Genomic DNA, 22,563 nt, shown 5'->3' with positions numbered 1-22,563 from the left:
AGTTCATTGAAAAATTTAAAAAATTAACAAAGAAAATCCACAACCATATGGTTTCACTGGTAAATTCTTCCAAACATTTAAAGAGGATTTAACACCAATTATTCACAAACCCTTCCAAAAACAGAAGAGGAAGGGAAAATTTTCCAACTAATTTTATAAGGCCAAAATTACCTTGCTAGACAGACAAAGACATCACAAGGGAACTACAGAAAAATATCCCTTCTGATTATAGATACAAAAAATCCTCAACAGAATACTAGCAAATAAAATCTAACAATATATATAAAGGATTATCCACAATGACCAAGAGGGATTTATCTCAGGATTGCAATCATTGTAATATAACCCACCAATAAAATAGAGGACAAAACCACATGGTCATCTCAAAAGATGCAGAAAAGGCATCTGACAAAATCCAGCATCATTTCATGATAAAAACACTCAACAAACTTGGACTAGAAGAGAAATTCTTCAACAGGAAAAAGGGTATTTATGAAACCCCACAGCAAATAACATTTACTGAATGCTTTCCCTCTAAGATTAGGATCCAAACAAGGCTGCCTGGTCTAATTACTTCTATTTAACATTGTAATGGAGGTCCCAGGCAGGGCAATTAAATGAAATAAAAGTCATTGAAATTGGAAAGGAAACAGTAAAATCATCTCTATTGGCAGAACACATGATCTTGTATATATAAAATCCTAATGAATTCCCTATTACAACTACTAGAAGTAATAAACAAGTTTGACAACGCTTCAGGATACAAGATCAATGTACAAAAATCAACTGCATATCTGTATATGAGCAAAGAGAAAATAAAAAATAAACCTAGGAAAACAATTCCAGTTATAATAGCATAAAAAATTACATAATACTCAGTGATAAATTTGACAAAAGAAGTGAAAAATTTATACTCTGAAAACTACAAAACAATGTTGAAAGAAATTTAAAATGACTAAGTAAATGGCCTGTGTAAATGGATCCAAAGACTTAATATTGTTAAGATAGCAAATACACCCCAAAATGATCTGTAGATTCAATGCAATCCCTATCAGAATCCCAGGTGAGTTCTTTCTAGAAATTAACAAACTGATTCTAAAATCCATATGGAATTGCAAGGAACCCAGAATAACCAAAAGAAAAAGAAATGAAAGTTAGAGGATCCATACTTCACAATTTCAAACATATTACAAAGTTACAGTAATCCAGACATAAGGATAGACATATAGACTAATGGAACAGAATTGAGAGTCCAGAAATAAACCCTTACATTTATGATCAACTGATTTCCAAGAAGGGTGCTAAGACATTTCAATGGGGAAGGAATAGTCTTTTTAACAAATGGTTCTGCCACAACTGGATAGCCACATGCAAAGAATGAAGTTGGCCTCCTACCTCACAGTCTTTATAAAAACTAACTCAAAGTAGATCAAAGACCTAACTGTAAGAATGAAAACTATAAAACTCTTAGAGGAAAATACAGGTATATATCTTCATGACCTTGCGTTACGCGATAGATTCTTAGATATCGACACCAAAAACATAAGCAACAAAATAAAAAAAAAGATAACCTGGACATCATCAAAATTAGCAAATTTTTTACATCAAAGAAAACCATCAAGAAAGTGAAAAGACAATGCACAAAATGGGAAAAATGTCTAAGGGACTTGTACTAAAATATATAAAGAATTATTACAATTAAATAATAAAAAAAACAACCCAATAAAAAACGGCATAAAGGTCCAAATATTCAGTTCTCCAAAGAACATCTACAAATGACCAATCAGCACAGAAAAAGATGCTCAACATCACTAACTTCCAGGGAAATTCAAATCAAAATCACAACGATATGCTTTTCACTTCATACCCATAGGAAGGCTATCATCAAAAAGACATACTAATTGTTAGTAAGGATCTAGAGAAATTGGAACCTTCATACACTAATGGTGCAACCACTTTAAAAAAATTTTGGCAGGAATGATCTAGCAATTCCATTGCTAGATAGAAGCCCAAGTGAAATGAAAACATATAGTCACAAAAATACCTGTTCATGAACGTTCTTAATATTATTTATAATAGCCAAAGTGAAAACAATCCAAATGCCTTCAACTGATGAATGGATAATATCATTGGGCCATAAAATAAAACAAAGTACCAACACATGCTACAATATAGATAAACCTTAAAAATATTGTGCTAAGTGAAAGAACTCAGTCACAAAAGCAATGTATATTGTATGATTCCATTTATATATAAGGATCATCTGATCCCTAACATTCCATTCATATGAAATGTCCTAAACGGACAAATCTATAGAGATAGAAAGCAAATCAGTGGTTAACCAGGGCTGGAAGGGGGGGGGTCTGCAGAGTGGGGTGGGAGGAATCGTGGGGTGACAGTTAAGGGGTACAGAGTTTCTTTTTGGAATAATAAAAATGTTCTAAAATTGATTGAGGTGATGGACACAGAACTCTCTAAATACACTAACAATATTGAACTGTACATTTTAAATGGGCGTTATGTGAACTATATTTCAATCAAGATGTTAGAAAACTAAAGAACTTTCATCTTTACAAATTTCATAAAACTGATGAAATAAAAGAACCCAAGCCATTGTCCTAATAACATATATATTAAGTACACTGTATTCAGTAACTTTGTTTAATATTGATATTATTATAATCAGTGTTCTTATTTGGTTGTTGATTCAAAAGAAATTCCGAATTAGGGAGTGGTATGGGGTATAGAAAAAAAAAATCAAAAGAATTTCTGGAAGTTAAAAAAAATTGACAGCCCAGATAAACTGTGTGACTCCAAGATGCAAGGTTTTCAGTGCAGTGAAACAAGATAGGTTGACTATTCAATTAAAAGAGAAAATACTTTGGCTAATTTTTCTGCAGAACAGAAACTATTAAGCACATGAATTCACAGTGCTTGGAGAGCACATTGAGAAAGCATACATCTATTCCTCAAGGGATCTCCCGGAATATTAGGTTGCTGGAAGTTACGGTATCTCTTAGTTTTCCTAATCTGCTATGATAAATACCACATAATAGGTTGGTTTAAAATAGTGGGAACTGATTAGCTCACAGTTTTGAGGCTAGGAGAAATACAAAAGGCATCAGCAAGACAGTGCTTTCTTCCCAGAGTCTGTAACATGCTGGTGCTGACTGCCTGTGACCCTTGGGGTTTCCTGGCTTGTATCTCTGCTTCCTGTCATCACTTGACAATGTCCTTTCCTTTCTTTTCTAAGTTCCTGCTAACTTTTGGCTTCCAGCTCCTTCTCAGGTTTTTTTCTATGTCTGAATTTCTTCTTCTTATAAAGCATTCAGTAATCCAGAATAAGACCCAAATGCGTTGACTCGGACCACTCCCTACCTAAAATAACATCTTCAAGGGGTCCTCTTTACAATGGATTCAGCATACCCACAGGAACAGGGTTCAGATTAAGAACATATCTAAATCAGGGCACATAATTCAATCTACCACACTATCTGAGCCAAAAGGGAGGATCTGAACAACTCTGGTTAATTAAGGTCAAGTAGGTCTGTTCAGTCTAATCATTTCCATCACCTTGGGACTAGACCTGGATTCACAGAGTATCAAAAGAATAAAGTCATCAAACTCTTTGTTTCCAATGGCAACAATTGTAGCAATCAGTTATGTGGTGCTTCATAAATAACAAACTATATGGACATACACTATTTCATGTGATCTCTAAGAACCTTGTAAGAGAAGGGTATATAAAATCACCACCACCACTTAGCAAATAAATTAGCTGAGGCTCAAAGATTAAAGAATTTGATCGAAATGATTCAGGAAGGGCTGGACAAACTAGTTCGCTGATCCTCTGGCTCCATGGTTTGCAAGACACTTTTACAGAAGGTGAGAACTAGACTGGTAGATTACTGTACTATCCTTAGTTAAATGAGGTTCTACCTTATAATCATTCACACAAATGGGCAAAATGCTTACATTTACATGGACTTCTTGATAGAAAGACAAGTTCATAGATTGGCAGAGAAAAAATTTTAAAAATGAATAATTAAGAGCAAGAGAAGACTCTATCCCAAGAGTCCATAGCCTCTCCTAAGAAAATGATCTTAAATGTGTCAAATAGCTATATACAATATATTCACTGAATCACTTCCTTAATATGCAAAAACTATCTCTAAATATACTGGAAATGCTAAAGTAAATTGAAGTTCAACCACTGGATGAAATGCCATCCAGCCACCACACATGATGCGGATCAAAGTTTACTGACAACTTAAGAAAATACTTCTGGTTCAACGTTAGATGCAAAAATCATAATAGGAAATTGAACATAGAGTTTAATCTCAACAACTGGGAGTTCACAGAAACCAAAATAAAGGAAACACGCTAAATAGTGGCAGTGTTTGCCTCTGGAAGGTGCAATTATAGAAGTTTCATTGTAATTTCTGGCGTGCTTGTTTTGCTTTTTCATATTTCCTAAACTCCCCAAGTTTTCACAACAGACATTATTACATCGATTAGCAGGAACAACAAAAAAAAATTGTTAAAAGTGGGGGGAAAAAGTTAATGAGGTAAACAGCAAAAAAAAAAATCGAAAAAGGACAATATTACAGATGCCAGCGTGGATCTGGAGAAAGAACTTTAAAGCAGATTTGAAGAATTCAACCTTACAATTAGCCATATAGCAGGTAATTACAGGTTAATTAAGGTCAAGTCGGTCTGTTCAGTCTAATCATTTTTATCACCTTGCCTCTCCTGCCTTGCACAACAGGCTGAGGATTTCACGAGTGCTTTGACGCTGTCCTCTTGATTTCTCCAAGAGGAAGGTAAAGCATGCGGCTAAAAAGCAAGGCTCAGGGAGGCTAAAGGAGCTCAGCCCCCCTGGGTCATGCAGAGGGTTTACAGTGCACAACCCACAAACCAGTGGTCATCCAACTGTGGCTTCTGCCAGGCCAAACTTTTTGCTGAAGTCTCTTTTAGGATGGAGTGAATTTTTCTGATGTGTAAACGGAATGAAAACACCAAGCTGTTACATAAGCAGCAGCGGAAGGCAAGGAGGGCAGAGCTGCCTACTGCCCGCTGGTTCAGGGCTGTTCTCTGCCAGGCTCCATCAGAGAATGATGCAAAGCCCCAGGTCACCGCTCAGCACGGCTCCCTGCAGGACCAGGCCCGCAGAGGGGCAGCCCCACTCTGTAAGCAGCAGCCTTATGCAGTATATTCATAGCACTAAAAAGGACCCAGAACTATAAATGCAGTGCTGAGTCACAAGGAAACACTAAAAATAGGACGATGAGAATGGCTTTTTATAGCCAGGGAATCAATTTTGTTTCCTAGCTCTTACAAACAATACAGAGTCCCTGTGTATCGTTATTTCCTCTCCTGCTGAGATGGGCACAAGCCATGTACACACACAATAGTGCATATACACGTATATACACAATGCACATGCATGAACAGATGCATACATCTACTGCATACACTGTGCTCAGAAGAACCCACCTGGCCTACTCAACATTGTTCTGTAACAGTACTTTCAGTGCGAGAAATCCTACAGCATTTCCAAGTGTGTGCACAGAAAAAAAAAAAAGACTGAAAGGATATACATTGAAAGGTCAGTATTTACATTTTTTCAAGGTGGTGGATTTATAGGTAATCTTATTCTTTTTCCTTACTAGAAATTTCTAAATTTTTCATAATGAAAATATGACCTCTATACTAAGAAAAAGGAATACACTTTATTTTAAGGGAAAAGTACTTAGCAATCCACAAATCCCTCATTTTTAGTTGATTCAGAGCAATGGACTACTAAGATTTGGCCTCTGCCCCATCTACTCTACTGAATCTATTTTCTCAAAGATCACCAAAGCTCTTTCTTCTTTTTTCTTCCTCAAATTTTGAGTCCTTTCCTTAGTCTTCATCTTCTTGTTCCTTAGTTTAAATCTGCAGGTCTTGCCCTGTATTTGTGACAACAGTCTTCTTGCTCACCTAATTCCCTTTCAATTTTCTTCACTGGCTTTTTTTCTCTCCTATTATTACCTGGAGGCAGGTGTTTTTCAGTTTCAATGCAGGTGACTTCCACCTCCCTTTCTTTATATACCATCTCAGCTTTAGCAAAACAAACTCATGCAATGTAGCCTGGCCAATCACCCTTCTGTGTAAATAACATCACACCGGCAGCTATCTCACAGAAATCTCTCCTAAGCCCTGTCCTGAGTTAGAAGTCCTTTGAAACAAGAGCTTGAAGTGTGCAGGAGTCCCAGGTCTACCATATATGGAATGCGGGTCCATAACAAATGCAAGTAATCCATTCCTTCTCTTCGTCACTGCTTTACAGTTCCTTTGCTTTCAAATGGGAAAACAAAAACTTTGCTAGCTTATTTTATAAAGTCTCAAGCTAATGCTGTTAGGTTAGCGTGCTTTGTATTTCCAGTGGACCTCTGGAAGTCCCATTTCAGTCCAACTGAAAGTTCCACCAGTAATTTCAATATCCGACATCCAAAAAGAAATCTCTCATTCTCTTCCCAAAGCTGTGTTTTCTATATCTAGAAATGGCCATCCTAGCTTTCTAGTCACTCAAACTCTCTAACACTTCCTATACCCAACCAGTTACCAAACCCAAATTCCACACCACTTTCCTATGGCTTTCTCCTATCTATTCCCACAGTCACAAATTTGAGTTAGAGCCAATATCAAACCCAGTCTCTTCCAACTTCCGTCATCTTTTGGTAATTTCCTAATGTAAAAATGATTAAATGTCACCTAAACAACCTGGGCATGACCATCCGTGATCTGGCCACAAAGGACCATTTCTCTCACATTCTTCGGCTTTCAGCATTCTGCTTTGGACCCAAGCTTCTCCTCCTGCCCGGCCCATCAGCACCGGTCTCCTTGCCTCCGGCATGTCCGAATCCTACCAAAGGCTCATCTCCAATGTCTTCTCCACTATAAAACGTCCTAGATTCCTCAAATGGAAATTCTTTTTATTTTTTATTTTGGAATTCCAATGGCACTTTATTCTCCATTTGTATTTTTCTCATGGTTGGTATACACACACACACACACATATACATAAAATGTCTCTTCCTTCTTCAATGGCAGAATCTTTAACTGATCCCTTCATTCAACACACATTTGATGAGCACTTAACATATGCACATCCAATGCCAGGAACTGTCTTGGTAAAAGGAATGCAACGGTGAGCAAAACAACAAGGCCCCATCCCTCTGGGAGGTCATCAGGCCAGTGAGCAAGTAACACACTGTAGGGTGACACATACTGAACCAGCAGAAGTCCTCGGAGGAGGGGGAGCTCCCAGTGGGCTCACCTTTTCTAATTGCTCCAGTCTGAAAAGAACAATGCATCCCACAGGAAGTAGTAACTGAACTGAGAACTGTTGAGAGTAGGGCAGGTGGCTCCAAGCCGAGTGAAGAGCAGACAAGGAGGGGGGCGGGTTCATGAAAGACTAAATCCCACAAACAGCTTCATTTCTGACCAATTGATCTTTATGACTAGAGGTTTATTTATGTGCTGCATTAATTATAGTAAGTGCTCACTAATAGTTATTGTATGAAAAAAATGATCAGTTTATGAGCCTCTATTTTTACTCAGAAATTGAAAAGGAAATATTAGCGTATTATCCTTCTGGCAGATTAAATTCCAACATGACCCTGCATGATCCATGAATACCAAGGTCCTCTTCAGGTGATCCAGGGAGGTGCCATCATCCAATCAGCCACTCAGACCAGACAGCTGCAACACAGTCTCACTCTCTTCCACGCCTGGGAGAGGTGTTTTGGACACCTGCCAGCACTCAGAAACTGGAGGCAGGTATCCCTTCCTTCGATGGGCAGTAAATGCGTGACTTTGCAGAGCTCTTCCCAGTGCTCTTCCCAAACAAGAAAGAGACAAGCCTCCTCCACAGCTTTCCTACCTGTAAGGCATGCCGCGGCCTTCCCCTTGAAGACCTCTCAGGGGTGGATCCCACCAGACCAGCAGCCAAAGTGTCAGGGCCTCGCCCCACGCATTCCCTGAAATCCAGCCCTTCTCCTTTACCCCAGAGCTCATGACCGACAGCAACTGTGGGACTGTGGGGTGTGTCCCTGCAGGGAGCTGAGAAGGAAAGGTTTAGGACATGATGTCTCAGACAAATATTTAAAAGGGTTGGGGAGTCAAGAGAACCAAAACTGCAATTGCTAACGCTATCATGAGCAATGGGAGGCAGACAATTTAGGCAAATTTCTGGATGTCCACGGAGGAGGGGAGATGGGCATTCATGGCCCCAATCATCAAAACACTTACTTTTCTCCTTTACTTTGTTTTGGCTCTGGAGCACGGTGTACCACCATGCTGTCAAGAAAAAGCAACACTGAGGGGAGAAAGGCTTCAAATTGGGAGGAAGTGGAGGGGGTGGGGCAAGAAAACGCAGCAATAAAATCAATGAAATTCAAATGAATGAAAAACCTTGAAAGAACAGGCAGAGGTTAAACAAGCAGACTGGAAACAAGGCCTCTCTGTTTCACCTGCATTGATTCTACAGAGCGTGAGACCTTTCCTCTCGCAGTGTTATTTTTCCTTAAATAGCAGGACAGCTCAACCTGGAGGCTGAGATGGAGCAGTGCAGTCAAACAGAAATGATGCCAAACCCTGGCGCTGCTGCTTGCTTGCTCTGAGCACACAGGAAAGTTTTCCAGGAGCTAGAAAACTGGAAGCAGAACTGTTTGCAGGCATAAGCAGGGACTCCTCAGCTTTCTATCCCCAGACAAGGATGTAGCCTTGCTCCAGCTGGGATTAGTTTGAGAACCAGCAAAGTCAAAGGTCTGTAAGTGCTGCCTTAAAGAGAAGCAGGTGCAGGGTTGGTGTGGGGTCTTCACCAACAGTCCCATGAATAGGCGGAGCATGAGCAGGTACAGTTGTGGCAAGAATTTGGTGATGTTCTCAACCCTGGCAGATCTCTACGGGAGCAACAAGAGTTCTGGACTTTGCACCTCCTCCTAGGAAGCCCTGAGGCCAGAAAAAAGGTCATACCAAGATATATTATGTAAGTTCGCCTTCACTACCTTGCTTTCATTGCATTCTGCACCTCTGGTTAAACAGATTGAGAACTGCATGTGGGTCCTTGTCCTGCCCAAACATTATACCCCCTTGGACAGGCTTTCAACTGCTTGAAGCTGAGAAGTCTCCTTTCCTTCCTCTCTAAAACAGGAATAATAGTTCCTGTGCCTTGAGTCTCGTGGAAAGGAAATAAAACCCTGCATGGAAACCATGTGATACTGGGCTGGGAAAGCACTCAAAAATGCCACTGGCTCTACCACCGCTGCAGCTGCCACTGGTGGGGGTGACAACCAGTGGCACTGCCATAAACCCAATGGAAACCCCAGGGGAAACTGTATATTCTCAACAGGCCAATCACTTTGGTGATGTAAATATTCAAAGAGGAGGGACAAGAATAATAAGATGGCAAAGGATTAATAAAGTCCCATCATCCCTTTAAGTCAATTGTCCTTACTGCCTTCTCTGGAGTGGGCCGTACTTCTCATATGAAAGTTTACAGTGTTTGCAGGAGTTGACAGAGAAGACCTTCTGCTACCCCTTCTCTCCTCATCAGAAGCATGCCGAAATGCCTGTACCAGGACAGTTTTTATATAACCATGTTATTCTCAAATTGGTTCTTGTCCCTTCCCATTGGAAAGGTTTTGACAGTCTTCCTACACGTATAAAATGCCATCCCCAGAATTAGAATCCCACGCCATTAAGCTGCCTCCTGGTATATAAATTACTTCCTCCCAGACATGAAACAGACATGTCCAGAGCTGGATGCCTGCCTGACAGCTCCTCTCCTGAGGTCACTCGGCACTGGGTTGAGAGCTCTGAAGGACAGGGCACAGTGATAATGCTGAATACTTGGACAAAAGAAAAAATAAAGAAGGCATTTTGATCACACAATGTCTCAAGAAAAGGTATAATACTAGAAGGCACTCTAACTTCAGGTAGCTGTTCACTGCCTGTCAAAAGCAGGGTGAACAAAAAGCAGGGTGACTTTATAATGGGTCTCTGAATGGACAGTTCCTTCACCCTCTTGTCTGCACCCCAGAATAGCCAGCATGGTTCTCAAGAGTGGCTTTGATGTCATCCTACCAAGGGCAAAAGCACTTGCCCAGGGAACTTCAGCAAAGTGTAATGGGAAGAGGTGCTGGATGTTTATGACAATCTGCCATGGCCCTAGAACTCCATAACTGCCTGTGCTGGTCTGAATCTGTTTGTACCCCCAAAAATCCTATGCTCTTTCAATCCACCCAGGTAGGAAACAGACCTATTGTGAGTGGGACCTTTTGCTTCGGTTGCTTCCAAGGAGATGTGACCCAACCCATTCAAGATGGGTCTTAACCCATTTGCTGAAGTCCTTTATCAGTAAGAAAGAAGTTATGAAAAAAAAGAGAAGGAGAACCTAAGAGAGAAAGAAAACACACAGGAGAAATAAGAAGGACCCATAGGAGCTGAAAGAGCCATTCTGAAACCAGAATCCAGAAGAGAAGGACCAGCAAACGTTGCCATGTGCCTTTCCCTGTAACGGAGGAGCCCCGATGCCAGCAGCCTTTCCTCAGAGAATGTATCCCCCTCTTGATGCCTTAATTTGGACATTTTTCATGATCTTAGAGCTGTACATTTGTAAACTAATAAATCCCCATTGAAAAAGTCAACTTATTTCTGCTACAGCGCATTCTGGTACCCTAGGCAAACTGAAAGACTGCCCATGCCAGTCTAGACCCTGATCTTACACCTAGGACATAGCCCCGCCCATGCCCAAGGCACTCACAAAGGGGCAGCACTGCTGAAGTCTCCCAGTTAACAGGTGCTTCCTGCTAGGAACTTGTGCCCTCTCCCTGTGTGAAAATCCCCACAAGCACAGACAACTAAGACAGACTGAGCCCATAAGAACGTCATCACCAATGTGCCTGCAAGCTAGCTCCCAGGAAGCAAAAACATAAAATCATCTCTTCATTAAAGAGGCTCTGTGAGCGGCATAAAAGTCTTACCCTGCTAAGTACTGCTCTGAAAATTCTCTGGAACTCATGTACATTGGGGCATATTACTCCTCAGAATTAGCTCTGTCTTCAAAGCCACACATTTCTACTTTTGACCCAGGCAGTTATAGACAAAGAGAGCACTGTTCCAGCTACGCAGGATGACACCAGATCCACTCTGGCCATCAGTTCAAATTTACCAAAATTTGCTCAGTACCAGGCATGGTTCTAAGAACAATTAACTCACTGATCTCCAAAACAATCTTGGACAGGAACTATTACTATACCCACATTACAAATGAAGATATCGATGCCCATAAAGGCTAGGTCACGCAGCTAGCATCCTGCAGCCAGGATGCAAAACCAAGCAGTCTGTTCGAGGCTCATCGATGCCGTGCTACACCTGCTCGGAAAAGAAAGACTGCCCCGCTTACGTGTCATCGCATCTCTCGCCGTGCAGCATCTACCCTAGACACACTTTGGGCAGGGGCCCCTTGTTTTCTTCTCCTCATCCCCTGTGCCTTCTGGATTGTGCCCTTTTACTCCATAATACTATGGTACAAAGAAAAGATGGGAGAGTGCTTCCAATACACTCAGAGGTGAGTGACTGATACTGTTTGAAAAAGGAGCCTCCCTTGTCTATGGCTCCACTTGACGGGAACAAGTTCTTGGGTTTTAAGCTAAAAAGGGCAGGAGAAAGTGTTTGGCTGTGGCGAGGTGCTTCTAAAGCTGTTCAAATTACCCAAAAAAAGAAGGCAAAAGGACCCATGATCTCAAGGACATCCCAGCTGTTCTTTATAAAAATATTTTAAGCTTGTAGTTCCTAGTCCTTATACCTTTGTTAGGAGCGCCCCCTGGTGATCAGAAAACAGTCAGCTCCACTGGAGACTTTCTACTCATAAACATCCCTCTTCGGGTGCATCAAGGGGAGCTAAACAGGAAAAGGAGTGGGAAACCAGGGAGAGGGGGAAGCCTGATTCCTTGCCCAGCTTTTAATAATCATCCCTGAGAAACTCTCCCTAGGGTTAAAATTAATTCCATTAAAAAAACATGAGAGAATGAAGTCAAGCATGTCACGATAATAATGAATCATCATTAATTTTTAAAAAAGTTTTCCTTTAAAAATGTGAATATATTTTAAAAGTACAATTATTCCTGTGCCTCCTTATTCTCAGGAGTAAGGGCTGTGTGCTTTCTGCCACTTTCAGATGGCATCCGCTGTAGGCCAGCGTTGGATGTTGGTGGGCTGGTGCTGAAACAAGATTTCTCCCTATCCCTCAGGATGCGCCCTGCTCCTACTGTCAGGGTAGGAAGAAGGACAACAACATGCCACACGTGTGAAATCATCTGGCAGATAAAGTGGCGGTGAAAAGACAGGCCCTGCTGCAAGAGACAGGCAGTGCTTAGCGGGCAGGCTCCTGAGCACCAAGTAACAGCATCTCTCAGGGCTGCACCTGCAAGACACTCCACCCAGTTTTGACTGTCTTTCCTCAGTCCAACTGGACGGCAAAAGGAAAGGAAAACAGGAACAGGGACAGATGCGAGGGGAGAGGAGGGCAGGGAAGAAATCTGCACATGTTCTAAGTGGAACTGCTCAACCTCCCTCTGTCTTTATTAAAAAGTAGGATGGTGGCACTAAGCTGGGTGGAGGCAGCCCTCCGGCCTCGGGTGACCACGGGAAGAGCTGGGACACAGGGGCTCCGTCCCAGAGATCCGCTCTGCTCAGTATCTCATGCTCTTGGGTTCTACAAGAGAGCTTCCCAAAGCTAATTATTCCTCTTCTACTTGTGCAGCTACAAATTCAAAAACAGCTATGGTTTCTACACTTAAAGCCAAATGTGACGATGGTGCATACCCTTCACTGCGGCACTTCTCTTCATCTGTAACAAACGAGTCATCCAAGGGGCATGACTCTCACGGGGCAGTCAATAAAGGGAGGAAAAAAAATAAACTGCCTGGAAGCTTTTGCATAAACTCAGTAGCTTCAAAGGCTGCCTGACTTGGACTGTTTTCCCCTTCAAAATCCCCTTAATATTTGTGGGAATGAGGAAGGGAAAGGCAGAGACAAAAGGGAAAAAGTGTTCAAGAAACTCCAGTGTTTCCTACTCTTAAAACAAAAGTCTCCAACTCTACCTCTGCATGTGTGGCACACGTAGCAGACGTAGCTACTTCTCCGAAGTTCCCCAGACAGCTTTGTCTCATTTCTCAATGACGCCAGCTAATTTTGACTCCAGTTATTGCCTCCCTTCATGTTATTATTGTCCCACATTTTAATTATATATCGTTTTAACCCCAAAACACAGGCATACCTTGGAGATAATGTGGCTTTCGTTCCAGACCACCACAATGAAGCAAATATCACAAAAAGGCAAGTCACATGAATTATTTGGTTTCCCAGTGTATACAGAAGTTATTATGTTTATGTTATGCTGTAGTCTATTAAGTGTGCAATAGCCTTATAGCTAAAAGACAAACACAGAAAGAAAATACAGGATGTATGGATTTTTATGACCCATTGAAAAGACTTATGACAGTAAAAGGAAAAAAAATAAACGAGAATGAGAATCAGGAGACGTGAATACTGCATTTAAGCTCATCAGACATGAGCAGAAGGCAAACTGCACTTTCTAGAAGCTTAACAGGGCAGCCAGATAGGTATCTCAGATCACTCCTAGTTCCTGGAGGGCCCCAATGAAGGCTTTAGAAACCTCTGAATAGACCCTGAGGCCACCTCTCTTGGTCCTTCTATTTTCAGACGCTCCCGGCCTGGCCTGATGAGCAGAGCGCCAGGATAGCCGGGGGACCGCGCGGCTGGAATGCCACGGGGCTCCCTGGAGTTCTGTGCTTTGGCGCCACCTGGTGGCTACTTCTGCCCAGGCTTCCAGAATGACTGGAATCTCCCGGCCAGTTCAGGCCAGCGACCTACACCGGGCTGGAGTAAGTCTGAACCTAGTAATGATTAGGAGCGGGGCCATTATAATGGGGAAGGGGGGGATTGTCTGATCAAACGACCAGAACACAGTTTCAAGGAGTGCGAGAATGTTAAGTTCTGGATCCCCCCGAGGAACGGGCAGTGTCTGCCTGTGGGTTCAGCCAGCCTGAACCAGGATGGGCAGGGGTCTCAGTCACGGCTCAGCCCTCACCAACATGGCTCAAGGGTTCCCTCGGAGGAGGGGACGGCTGGGGAGGGGTGGACCGCTGGGACCAACCAGAGCTTCCCCAAAAGTGACCCCGGCCCAGATGGAGCCCAAGGCCTCTCCTAAATTCTATATGTCTAAAACACACAGAATTTCAGTGTGTCAGTTTGAATCTGTGGCGGACCCGGGAAGTCATACCCTTTAATCCTCATTCAATATTGCTGGGTGGGAGCATTTTCATTGTTCCCATGGAGATGTGACCCACCCAATTGTGGGTGGTAACTTTTGATTAGATGATTTCCATGGAGGCGTGTCTCCACCCACTGAAGGTGGAGTTGCTTGCTGGAATCTTTTAAAAGAGGAAACATTTTGGAGAGAGTCCCTTTTGTACAGCCATGAAAAAGCCAGTAGATGCACGCCATGTTCACCATGTGCCCTTCCAGCTGAGAGAGAAACACTGAACGTCACACTGGCCTTCTTGAACCAAGGTAGGTATCTTTCCCCGGATGCCTTAATTGGACATTTCTATAGACTTGTTTTAATTGGGACATTTTCTCAGCCTTAGAAATTCCCCCTTTTAAATTTCCCTTTTTAAAAGCCGTTCCGTTTCTGGTATATTGCATTCCAGCAGCTAGCAAACTAGAACATTCAGTAAATGAGGGTCTAAAAAAACATTTATTTCCGTTGTCTTCCATAGTTTATTGTGTATAGCTCATGTCTGTAACTTAATTGAAAGCAAAGCCCCAGATTAGGACTAATGCCCCAATTATGAAGCTGTTCATATGGGGAAAAGTGATTCACTTAACAGAATTCTGCTTTCTCCTTGTCATTTCCAGAGATGCCTTGTCGCAGAAAAGAGGATATACACCACAAAAATTAGGTAAATGTCAAAATTTAGTTGCTTTGTTCTCTACAAATATATTCTAAATTCTTACAAATGTTGTCCTCATGCTCTGAGGAACTGAATTCATATTCTCAGTGACACCATCTTACAGTGAAGGTCTATGGGGAATGGTGTGGACATTTCAGTCCCCTACGGACTGAGTTCTTCTCTACATGGAAATGCTTTAGTGAAAATCCACCAGATCTCAGGGATATGGGGTTTGGGCCTAGCAGCAGTTTCTGTTCTTAAAATAAGTGAATCAAATCGCAGTATGTAGTAATACTGTCCCTGTGAATTTTCACACTGCCCTGGGCAGTGCTAAATAACGTGCAGAGATCTGTTAAGAGTAGGTTTTCTGTTCGCCATGTTGAAGGACCTGCGGCTGGGGGGTCCGAGGCTCGGACTGCCCGCAACTCTCCTCTGCAAGGCTCTTGAAAGCTCCCCAGTGACTTCAAAATTTATTTCAAATCACTTGGAACATAAAATTCCCTATGACTTGTCCTAGACTCACAAGTCAACTCACCCTCTCCCTCCCCATGCAACATAAGCTTCAGCGGCCACATCCTTGGGTACTCCTGCTCCTTGTCTTTTTAACTCTGAACTAGGCATTTTCTCATTTTCCCTCCTGGTCAGTCTACTCTCACACTCCCCATCAGTGTCCGTCACAGTGTCATGGGGCACTGGGTGCCCAACACCAATATTAACCATCATCATTGCGTCCTCATTGTTTCTTTTCTTTTTGTATGCTGTATGGCGGGGGTCACATTTCATTCATTTTGCATGTGAGTATCCCGTTATTGCAGCACCATTTGTTGAATTTTTGTTTGTTTATTTTTGGGGAAGTGCATGGACTGGGAATGGAACCCGGGTCTCCCACATGGCACGTAATTGTTTCTTAATTCATAGGCTGCTTACTATCTGTCAGGCATTACTTGGAATGATTTACAGTTATCTGCTCATTTCATCACACAACAAACCTACTGAGAGTGACCCTTATTATCCCCATTTAAAGAGAAGAAAATGGAGATATGAAAATGTCCAATTACTTGCCCAAGTCACTCAGCCTATACACAAAAGAGTTGGGAAACAACCTGAACAGCCTGAATCCCGAGCCCAAACTCTAAATCCAGTAGCACTTAGACTAAAAGGCCTCCTTCTGTGGTACAGAGTTGGGGACAGAGAGGAAGGAAGGAACACATAAACATGCAGTGCTTGGAAAAATATATATATTAAAAGGATACTAAGTGTTGCAGATCCTAAGTATGTAGAGTTATACGTGTGTAACCATGTTTAATTATCTTCTATCACTGGAGAAGGGAGAAAATCTTCTTAAACTTTGAACATAAATCTTAATTCTGAAATAATATTTTTCCCATTACCTTTCTTCAGCCTTCAAATTTTAGTGTTTTTTTTTTCTTTTTCTGCAAATGTTAAGGGAAATGTTTATCAAAAGTTCTCATATTAAAGCACATTATATTGTTCAGAATGAGTTTCTTAAAAAAAGTATTCTGGCACCAGTTAAACTAAAGAAAGGAAAAAAAAAGAGGAAAACAACCTTGTCCAATTTTAACATCTGCCTTGATTCAAGAAGGGTCAGAAAAATGAACCAGAGACAGCTCCTTTTTAAGTCCTTGTCCAATAGACTGGACAAACATAAAATTCACAAAGAGAGAAGCTATAAATTAGAAATAAGAGCAGAGACAAACTCTGAAGGGGCTCTGGCTGGCAACACTCTTCAGAGAGTATGGAAATCATCTACACAGTTTTTGGTCATTACAATCTACAGGATGCAGTTTGAATATAGGCATCTCCCCTATTTCAAAATAAACTCATTCTGAAAGCAAGAATTTGCCTTTCTAGCATCTCAACAGATATATCCACCCTTCCTTAGGAGTTCCAAGAATACTAACTGCCATCTCAAACTATCCTGACCCCTCCTGCTTCCAGTGGACCTACAAAGGCTGGTCCATTTTTTAAACTAGGTCATCATTAGCTCAGGGATTTTAGAAGATTAAGCAGCTTCGTGTTGCAATCAGGTGCTTTTCTGTGCTACGACTCATCATACAAGCCATTTAAGCACTTTCAACTGAGACCTTAAAAGTACCTTATCAGAAAAATCAGCTCTGTGGCAACGCTGTATAGAGAACACCCATGAGACCATCTGCTTTCTTAAAGGTGTTGTGGTTTATTAACCTTTAACAAATTATTCTACTTGTCTTGTTGGAGCAACTGCCCCTGTCACTTGGGAAAACTGAAAAAGCTACTTAAGAGTTCCATCGTGTGACTAAAAGGTGTTCCAAGATGGCCGCTTAGGGAGGTGGGGGATTTAGTTTATCCGCCAGAGCACCTAGTAAACAGCCAGGAACAGTACAGAACAACTGCTGGGGCCACGTCACTGACTGGACACACAGCACCAGTCTGGACCAGCTGGACTGGCTGAGACCCCAAATAGAACTGTAAGTCCCCCAAGCCACAGAGGCCGGCGCCCCTCCCCCATGGGCACGGCAGGCTGGTTCCCCAAGAGAAAAGGAAACAGACTTTATTAGCAACAACGGCTTAACTCAACCAAGAGTTCCATGATGTGTGCTCTCCAGAAAGGAAGGGAAGGAAACAGAGGGAAGCAACATTACATCCTCTCTTGCAGAACTGGTGCTAGTCCCTAAGGAATTGTCTCATGGGGTCCTCACAATAGGTTGAAATAGAAGTATAGCTGCCCAGTTTCACCGCTAAGGACACTGACACCCAAATGGGTTAAATAATTGGCTCACCACTCCGTGGCTTGCAAGGAGGAAAGCAGAGATTGAAATCCAGGCTTGATTAATTCCAACAACTTGTCATTTAACATCTCCTGGGCAGAGAGGTGAAATGAGAAATAACAATCTTCATCTTGGGAACTGAAATTTTCTTCAAAGAGATCCCAAAGAGCATCCATACCTCAAATTGTTCCACAAAGTTCAGTAAGGAGTCAATAATCAAGATTATTCTCCTTTTAGAGGCATAGCAAGAATTCTGCATCAGGCCTGTTTACAGCATCTAGAGGTCTTGCAGTCAAATGCATCCTAGCCTCTGCTAGCTATCAACGTTTTTGCAAATGATCTCTAGATGGGGCAATGAGCATGTGGTTCAGCTGACTGAGGCTTGTCTATTTCTGGCTGCCTGGATATTTAAAAGCGAAACTATCTCCTTGTCAAACTGTTGGCTCATTTCCAGCATTAGACATCACTACTAAATAGTCTTCCCAGATTTTCAATTCTCTGATGCAAGAACGTGGCTTGGAAGAAGTTGCAGGGGAAGGACTAAAATTTTAAACTAAAAAAAGAGCCATGGAAATAAAGGAAACCAATACTCCCATTTGGTTATTCTGTTTAGGGATTTTGGTCTTTCTAAAATGACTTTTCAAGTCCATGGGGGAGGGGGGCAAAGGCTTTAAACATACATCAAATTAAACTCCTGTTTAAAAAAATATACACCATTCTTACGAAATACTCATGAATCAAAACACTCACCAGATGCTGAAAATTAAGAGAGATGTAACGTAATACAACTTTGGAAAGAATTACTAATAGTATAAATCAGATGGAGTGAGACTGAGAAAAACTAGACCAGCACTAGCTCGTGGAATACCCTGCTGATTTCATACAAGAACTGAGCCTGAAAATATAAAGAGAGGTGCTCCTTAGCCACCCATTTCCCATGATAGGTATATGCCTCATAGAGATCCAGAGCCTGTAACAGTCACAATGCCACTCCGCGTCGCACTGAGTATTCATTTTCCCTCCTCATCTGTACCTCACACAGCATGGCTGGAAAGAGAAATGGCACAATATATTCTGGGATTCGACTGTCCCCAATGAAAACTACTACCATTTGAGGCAAAAACATGTACATGCAAAGAGTATGTACACTGACTCGTAAAGCCATGTAAAGAGACATGTACATATAGGGAACTCAAGTTTTACATTTTCTAAAGAGTTAAAAAATGCCAGAAATTCAGGCAGTGGCAAGAAGGAGGAAGATGAAATTGCAGGAACACAAGGGGCTTCTAGAACCAGGTTCTTGACTGGGAGCTTTTTCAAAAAGTACGTGCCTTGATGTCTTGGCTGGCATTGTGATATGAGTTAAAGGTCCAAGAGACTGGATGATCCTGCAAGCTTCCCAAATGATTTGGATATGCCCTGCCTGCCACCCAAAACTAAAATCTTGAAGGAACTGTGGGTGGGTAGAAAGTGGATCCCGTCCATCTCCACTAAAGCCGTATCTCTGGTGAAGAGACTGTCAATGCACAAATGGGTGCGAGCAACGCCGTGACCAACACCTGGTCCATCAGTCATGAAACATTTTGCTGAGATATTTTAAAGGAGATTCAACCAAAAGATAGAGTGGAACATCGAGGTCAAAAAGGGATATCATGGTACAAAAGAAATATCTGTAAACCATGTTGCAAAACTGAATACAAGGCCGACCATTATTCTTATTAGAAAAGGCATTAAGGTTAACACTGTAAAAACAATAACATCAGATTGGTAGTTTTGTTTTTAAGTTTAAGAAACATTTTTGGGAAAAGTTAAAAGAAAAATGGTTACTTGGATCCACTGTTAGTACAAAGTGGAAATTAATCAGTTTGTGTGAAGCAATTTGACAATATCAAAAAACTTAAAAATGCATACCATAGAAATCAAAGTTTCACAAATTTGCCCTAAGCACGTGATCATGATGTGTACAAGTACTGCGCTGCAATAAAAGGGTGTGGTTAAATAAACTGCAATACACCTAAATAATGAAAAAGTTCTCAGTAATGAAAAACAATACATGTTTACTGACATGGAGATATTTTCAAAGAAAATTCCCATGAAAGACAAGGTTCCCAAATAACACATAAAGCATGAGATAATTTTTATCTAAATGTGTGTTAATACTAACATTAATATTTTTTTCATAAAAGGACTATTTGAAATTGAAATTATAAAATAATGCCTGGTGAGTTCTAATCACTGCAGCTAAAATTGCATTCATGCCAATTATGATGCAGGTTTAAGTGAAAACCCAATTCTGCACCTACAAAATTTAAGTTTTTTAAAATTTTAAAATTAATTTAAAATTAAAATGTTGGCCCCAGGCCACTCAAAAGTGTGAGAAAGGCAAGAAAAGAATCCAAGCAGAAACAAAACATCAGATTATCTTTCTGGCAGTCTATGTTCTCATTTGCAAACTGAAAAAAAAAAGCAAATTTAGGAGATATCTTGTTAGCATTGCTGTCAAGCAATGGTTTTAGGAATATATAAAGTGTATATTTCTCAATGTAATAAAAATTCAGGTTTCCAAATTAGATTTTCATATAAAATCAATGTCTGTGAGTAGTCCATTCTTATTCCAATACGACCCATCCCCACAGCTGCCATCGTAACTTCGAATCAAATTGAACCTTAAGCATCCTGTGAAGGAGATTTAAAGAATTCTTGATGCATTCTGGGTTAACTACTCTTGGTACACTTACTCAGAACTACATAAACAAACTCAGTATTAGTCACACTTGTGCAACTTATTCCATTTCACTGCAGCCAGAAGAGATTTTCATGTGATACTGTTTAAACCAGTGAAACATCTGGAAAATGTGGAAACTACTCTGCAAGGCGCAAGAGGACCACACGCTCCGAGGAGGCACTGGCTAGGAGACTGAGGTTGGACCTGGGGCTGCTGGAGGGAGCACGCTTACTGGAGACAGCTTACTTACAATGAAGCCCAGCTTCTTATAATCCCGTGTGTACATGGACTTGCGTTTCTCCATACTGCCGCTGCTGTTATTAGGTTCAGACTCTGCATCAAAAGCAATTCTTCGAAGCTCAAATATGATATCCCTCTGAGCCTGAAGGAGTTAGGAAACAAAACAAAAGGGAGATCGGCTTTTACTGTATGACATTACAGAGACTTCCTCTTTCCCCAGTCTAAATGAATCACTGCATTCAGGCAAAAGAAAAACAGATAAAAGACAGTCAATGTTCTAAGTTATTGCTTCGCACACTTCGCTTCTGTCACTCTTCCTGCTGATCAGCCCTGGATTGGTTCCACAATTAACCTCACAGCCAAGTTCTTTGGAGCACTAAGTTCACCTGCCCTATGCAGTTCTAAATGAGAGGACACAAACAGGATGGAAAGTTAGTGTTGGAGAGAAGGCCAACTTAGAGAATCTACGAGAAGCAACATGGGTTGGAAACTAAGTGAGAGGCAAAGAAAGTTACAAACCATCCTCTGGTAATAAAGGGGTCCCTAGCTCCACTAAGAAATGATATCCCAAACACAAACTCAGTATAAAAATGAGAGGAAGTGTTTTCCTACGGGGAGAGTTGGTTACATGAAGTTACACTGCACTCCATCACTGGCAGTGGGAAGATGGCAGAGTCTCATTTCTCTGAGACAGCTACCCTTTGCTTTGCCAAAAATGAATGGGCATGTTGCATGGCCTCTCAAATCCCCCCACGGTTCTTAACCGCATGGCCTCACGCCACTGACAAAGTGCCGCAGTAGTTACACACTTCACATGTGCACTGCACATCTGCAATCGATCAAGCACTCACGTGCCAATAATGAGTGCTTTCCTTGTTCCAAAACTGCGGCACAGTTTAAGTTGAAAATGTGCTACAGCAAGGCTCCCAGCTGTTTCCTTTCACTCTACTCTTACACAGTCAAGTTCCCAAAAAGCTGTGTGGGTGGAGACAGAACCACCCGTGCATAATAACCCGAGTCCTAGCAGAGGACCACAGCAAATAGCTAACACACAAAAGCTAACCCAGAAATCAGGTTTAACCTGGGACCCCATCCTTGGCACTGATCACCAGAAAATGGAAAGTACTTCCTCAATCTATACAATCACTACAAGCGACCCTAGATATCTGGGAACTGGACCCAAAGCCTTTACCATTCACGGTACTGGAGCCAAGGACCAAGGTCACGGCTGGGTGATGTCTTCTCGATGAAAGGAAGAGCACACATGTATTTGGGGCCTGACAGAAGAATCCTATTTCATTCTGTAATCCTGGAAGCACCTAAATTTTAAATTCATGTTACCAAGTTCTGAGATGATAACAAAACAATATTCTCAACTGAAAATTCCTGGTTTCAGGGTGGCCCAGGAACAGGCTTTTCATGACACTCTATCTCCCTCTGAGCTTTTACTGTCATCCCCCAGGTCCTCACCTGATCCTGGGGGTCCATCTTGGTCATCATTCTGTCTTCCAGGAGGTTAAAGGTGAGCACTTGCAATACATATAGCTGGTGCGCCATTTCGTTGTTGATGGCCCGCTGAGCTCGGATGACATGCTGGGGAGATAAATGAAATTGAAAAATAACAAATAGACAAAAAAGTTCATCTCCACCATTGTGCCAAGCAGAACCTCATATGTTTTCACGTGCAGGCATGGGGGATGCAGGTTGGTGGAGAAATGTAGGGATACCAATGATACCAGAGCTTCCTGTCACATTCCAGGGCCTTCTAGGGTTCCTGATCTGCAGGCCAGAAACCAGATAATGG

At 41.7% G+C, this 22,563-nt stretch overlaps 1 protein-coding gene across 12 annotated transcripts in view; it reads right to left on the bottom strand.

The window, feature by feature from the left end:
- ELMO1 (engulfment and cell motility 1) overlaps positions 1-22,563 on the bottom strand; it is a 577,880-nt gene that overhangs the window by 344,862 nt on the left and 210,455 nt on the right. For all 12 annotated transcript variants that reach the window (XM_077119672.1, XM_077119654.1, XM_077119621.1 and 9 more), the window contains 2 exons: positions 22,230-22,352; positions 20,770-20,901 (listed from right to left, as the gene is read on the bottom strand). In XM_077119672.1, coding sequence (XP_076975787.1) covers positions 20,770-20,901; positions 22,230-22,352 — 255 coding nt within the window. The remainder of the gene's footprint in view (positions 1-20,769; positions 20,902-22,229; positions 22,353-22,563) is intronic.

This window comes from Tamandua tetradactyla, chromosome 1 (genome assembly GCF_023851605.1).
Source record: "Tamandua tetradactyla isolate mTamTet1 chromosome 1, mTamTet1.pri, whole genome shotgun sequence".
NCBI lineage: Eukaryota > Metazoa > Chordata > Mammalia > Pilosa > Myrmecophagidae > Tamandua > Tamandua tetradactyla.
This window is presented reverse-complemented; position numbering and strand designations above follow the sequence as displayed.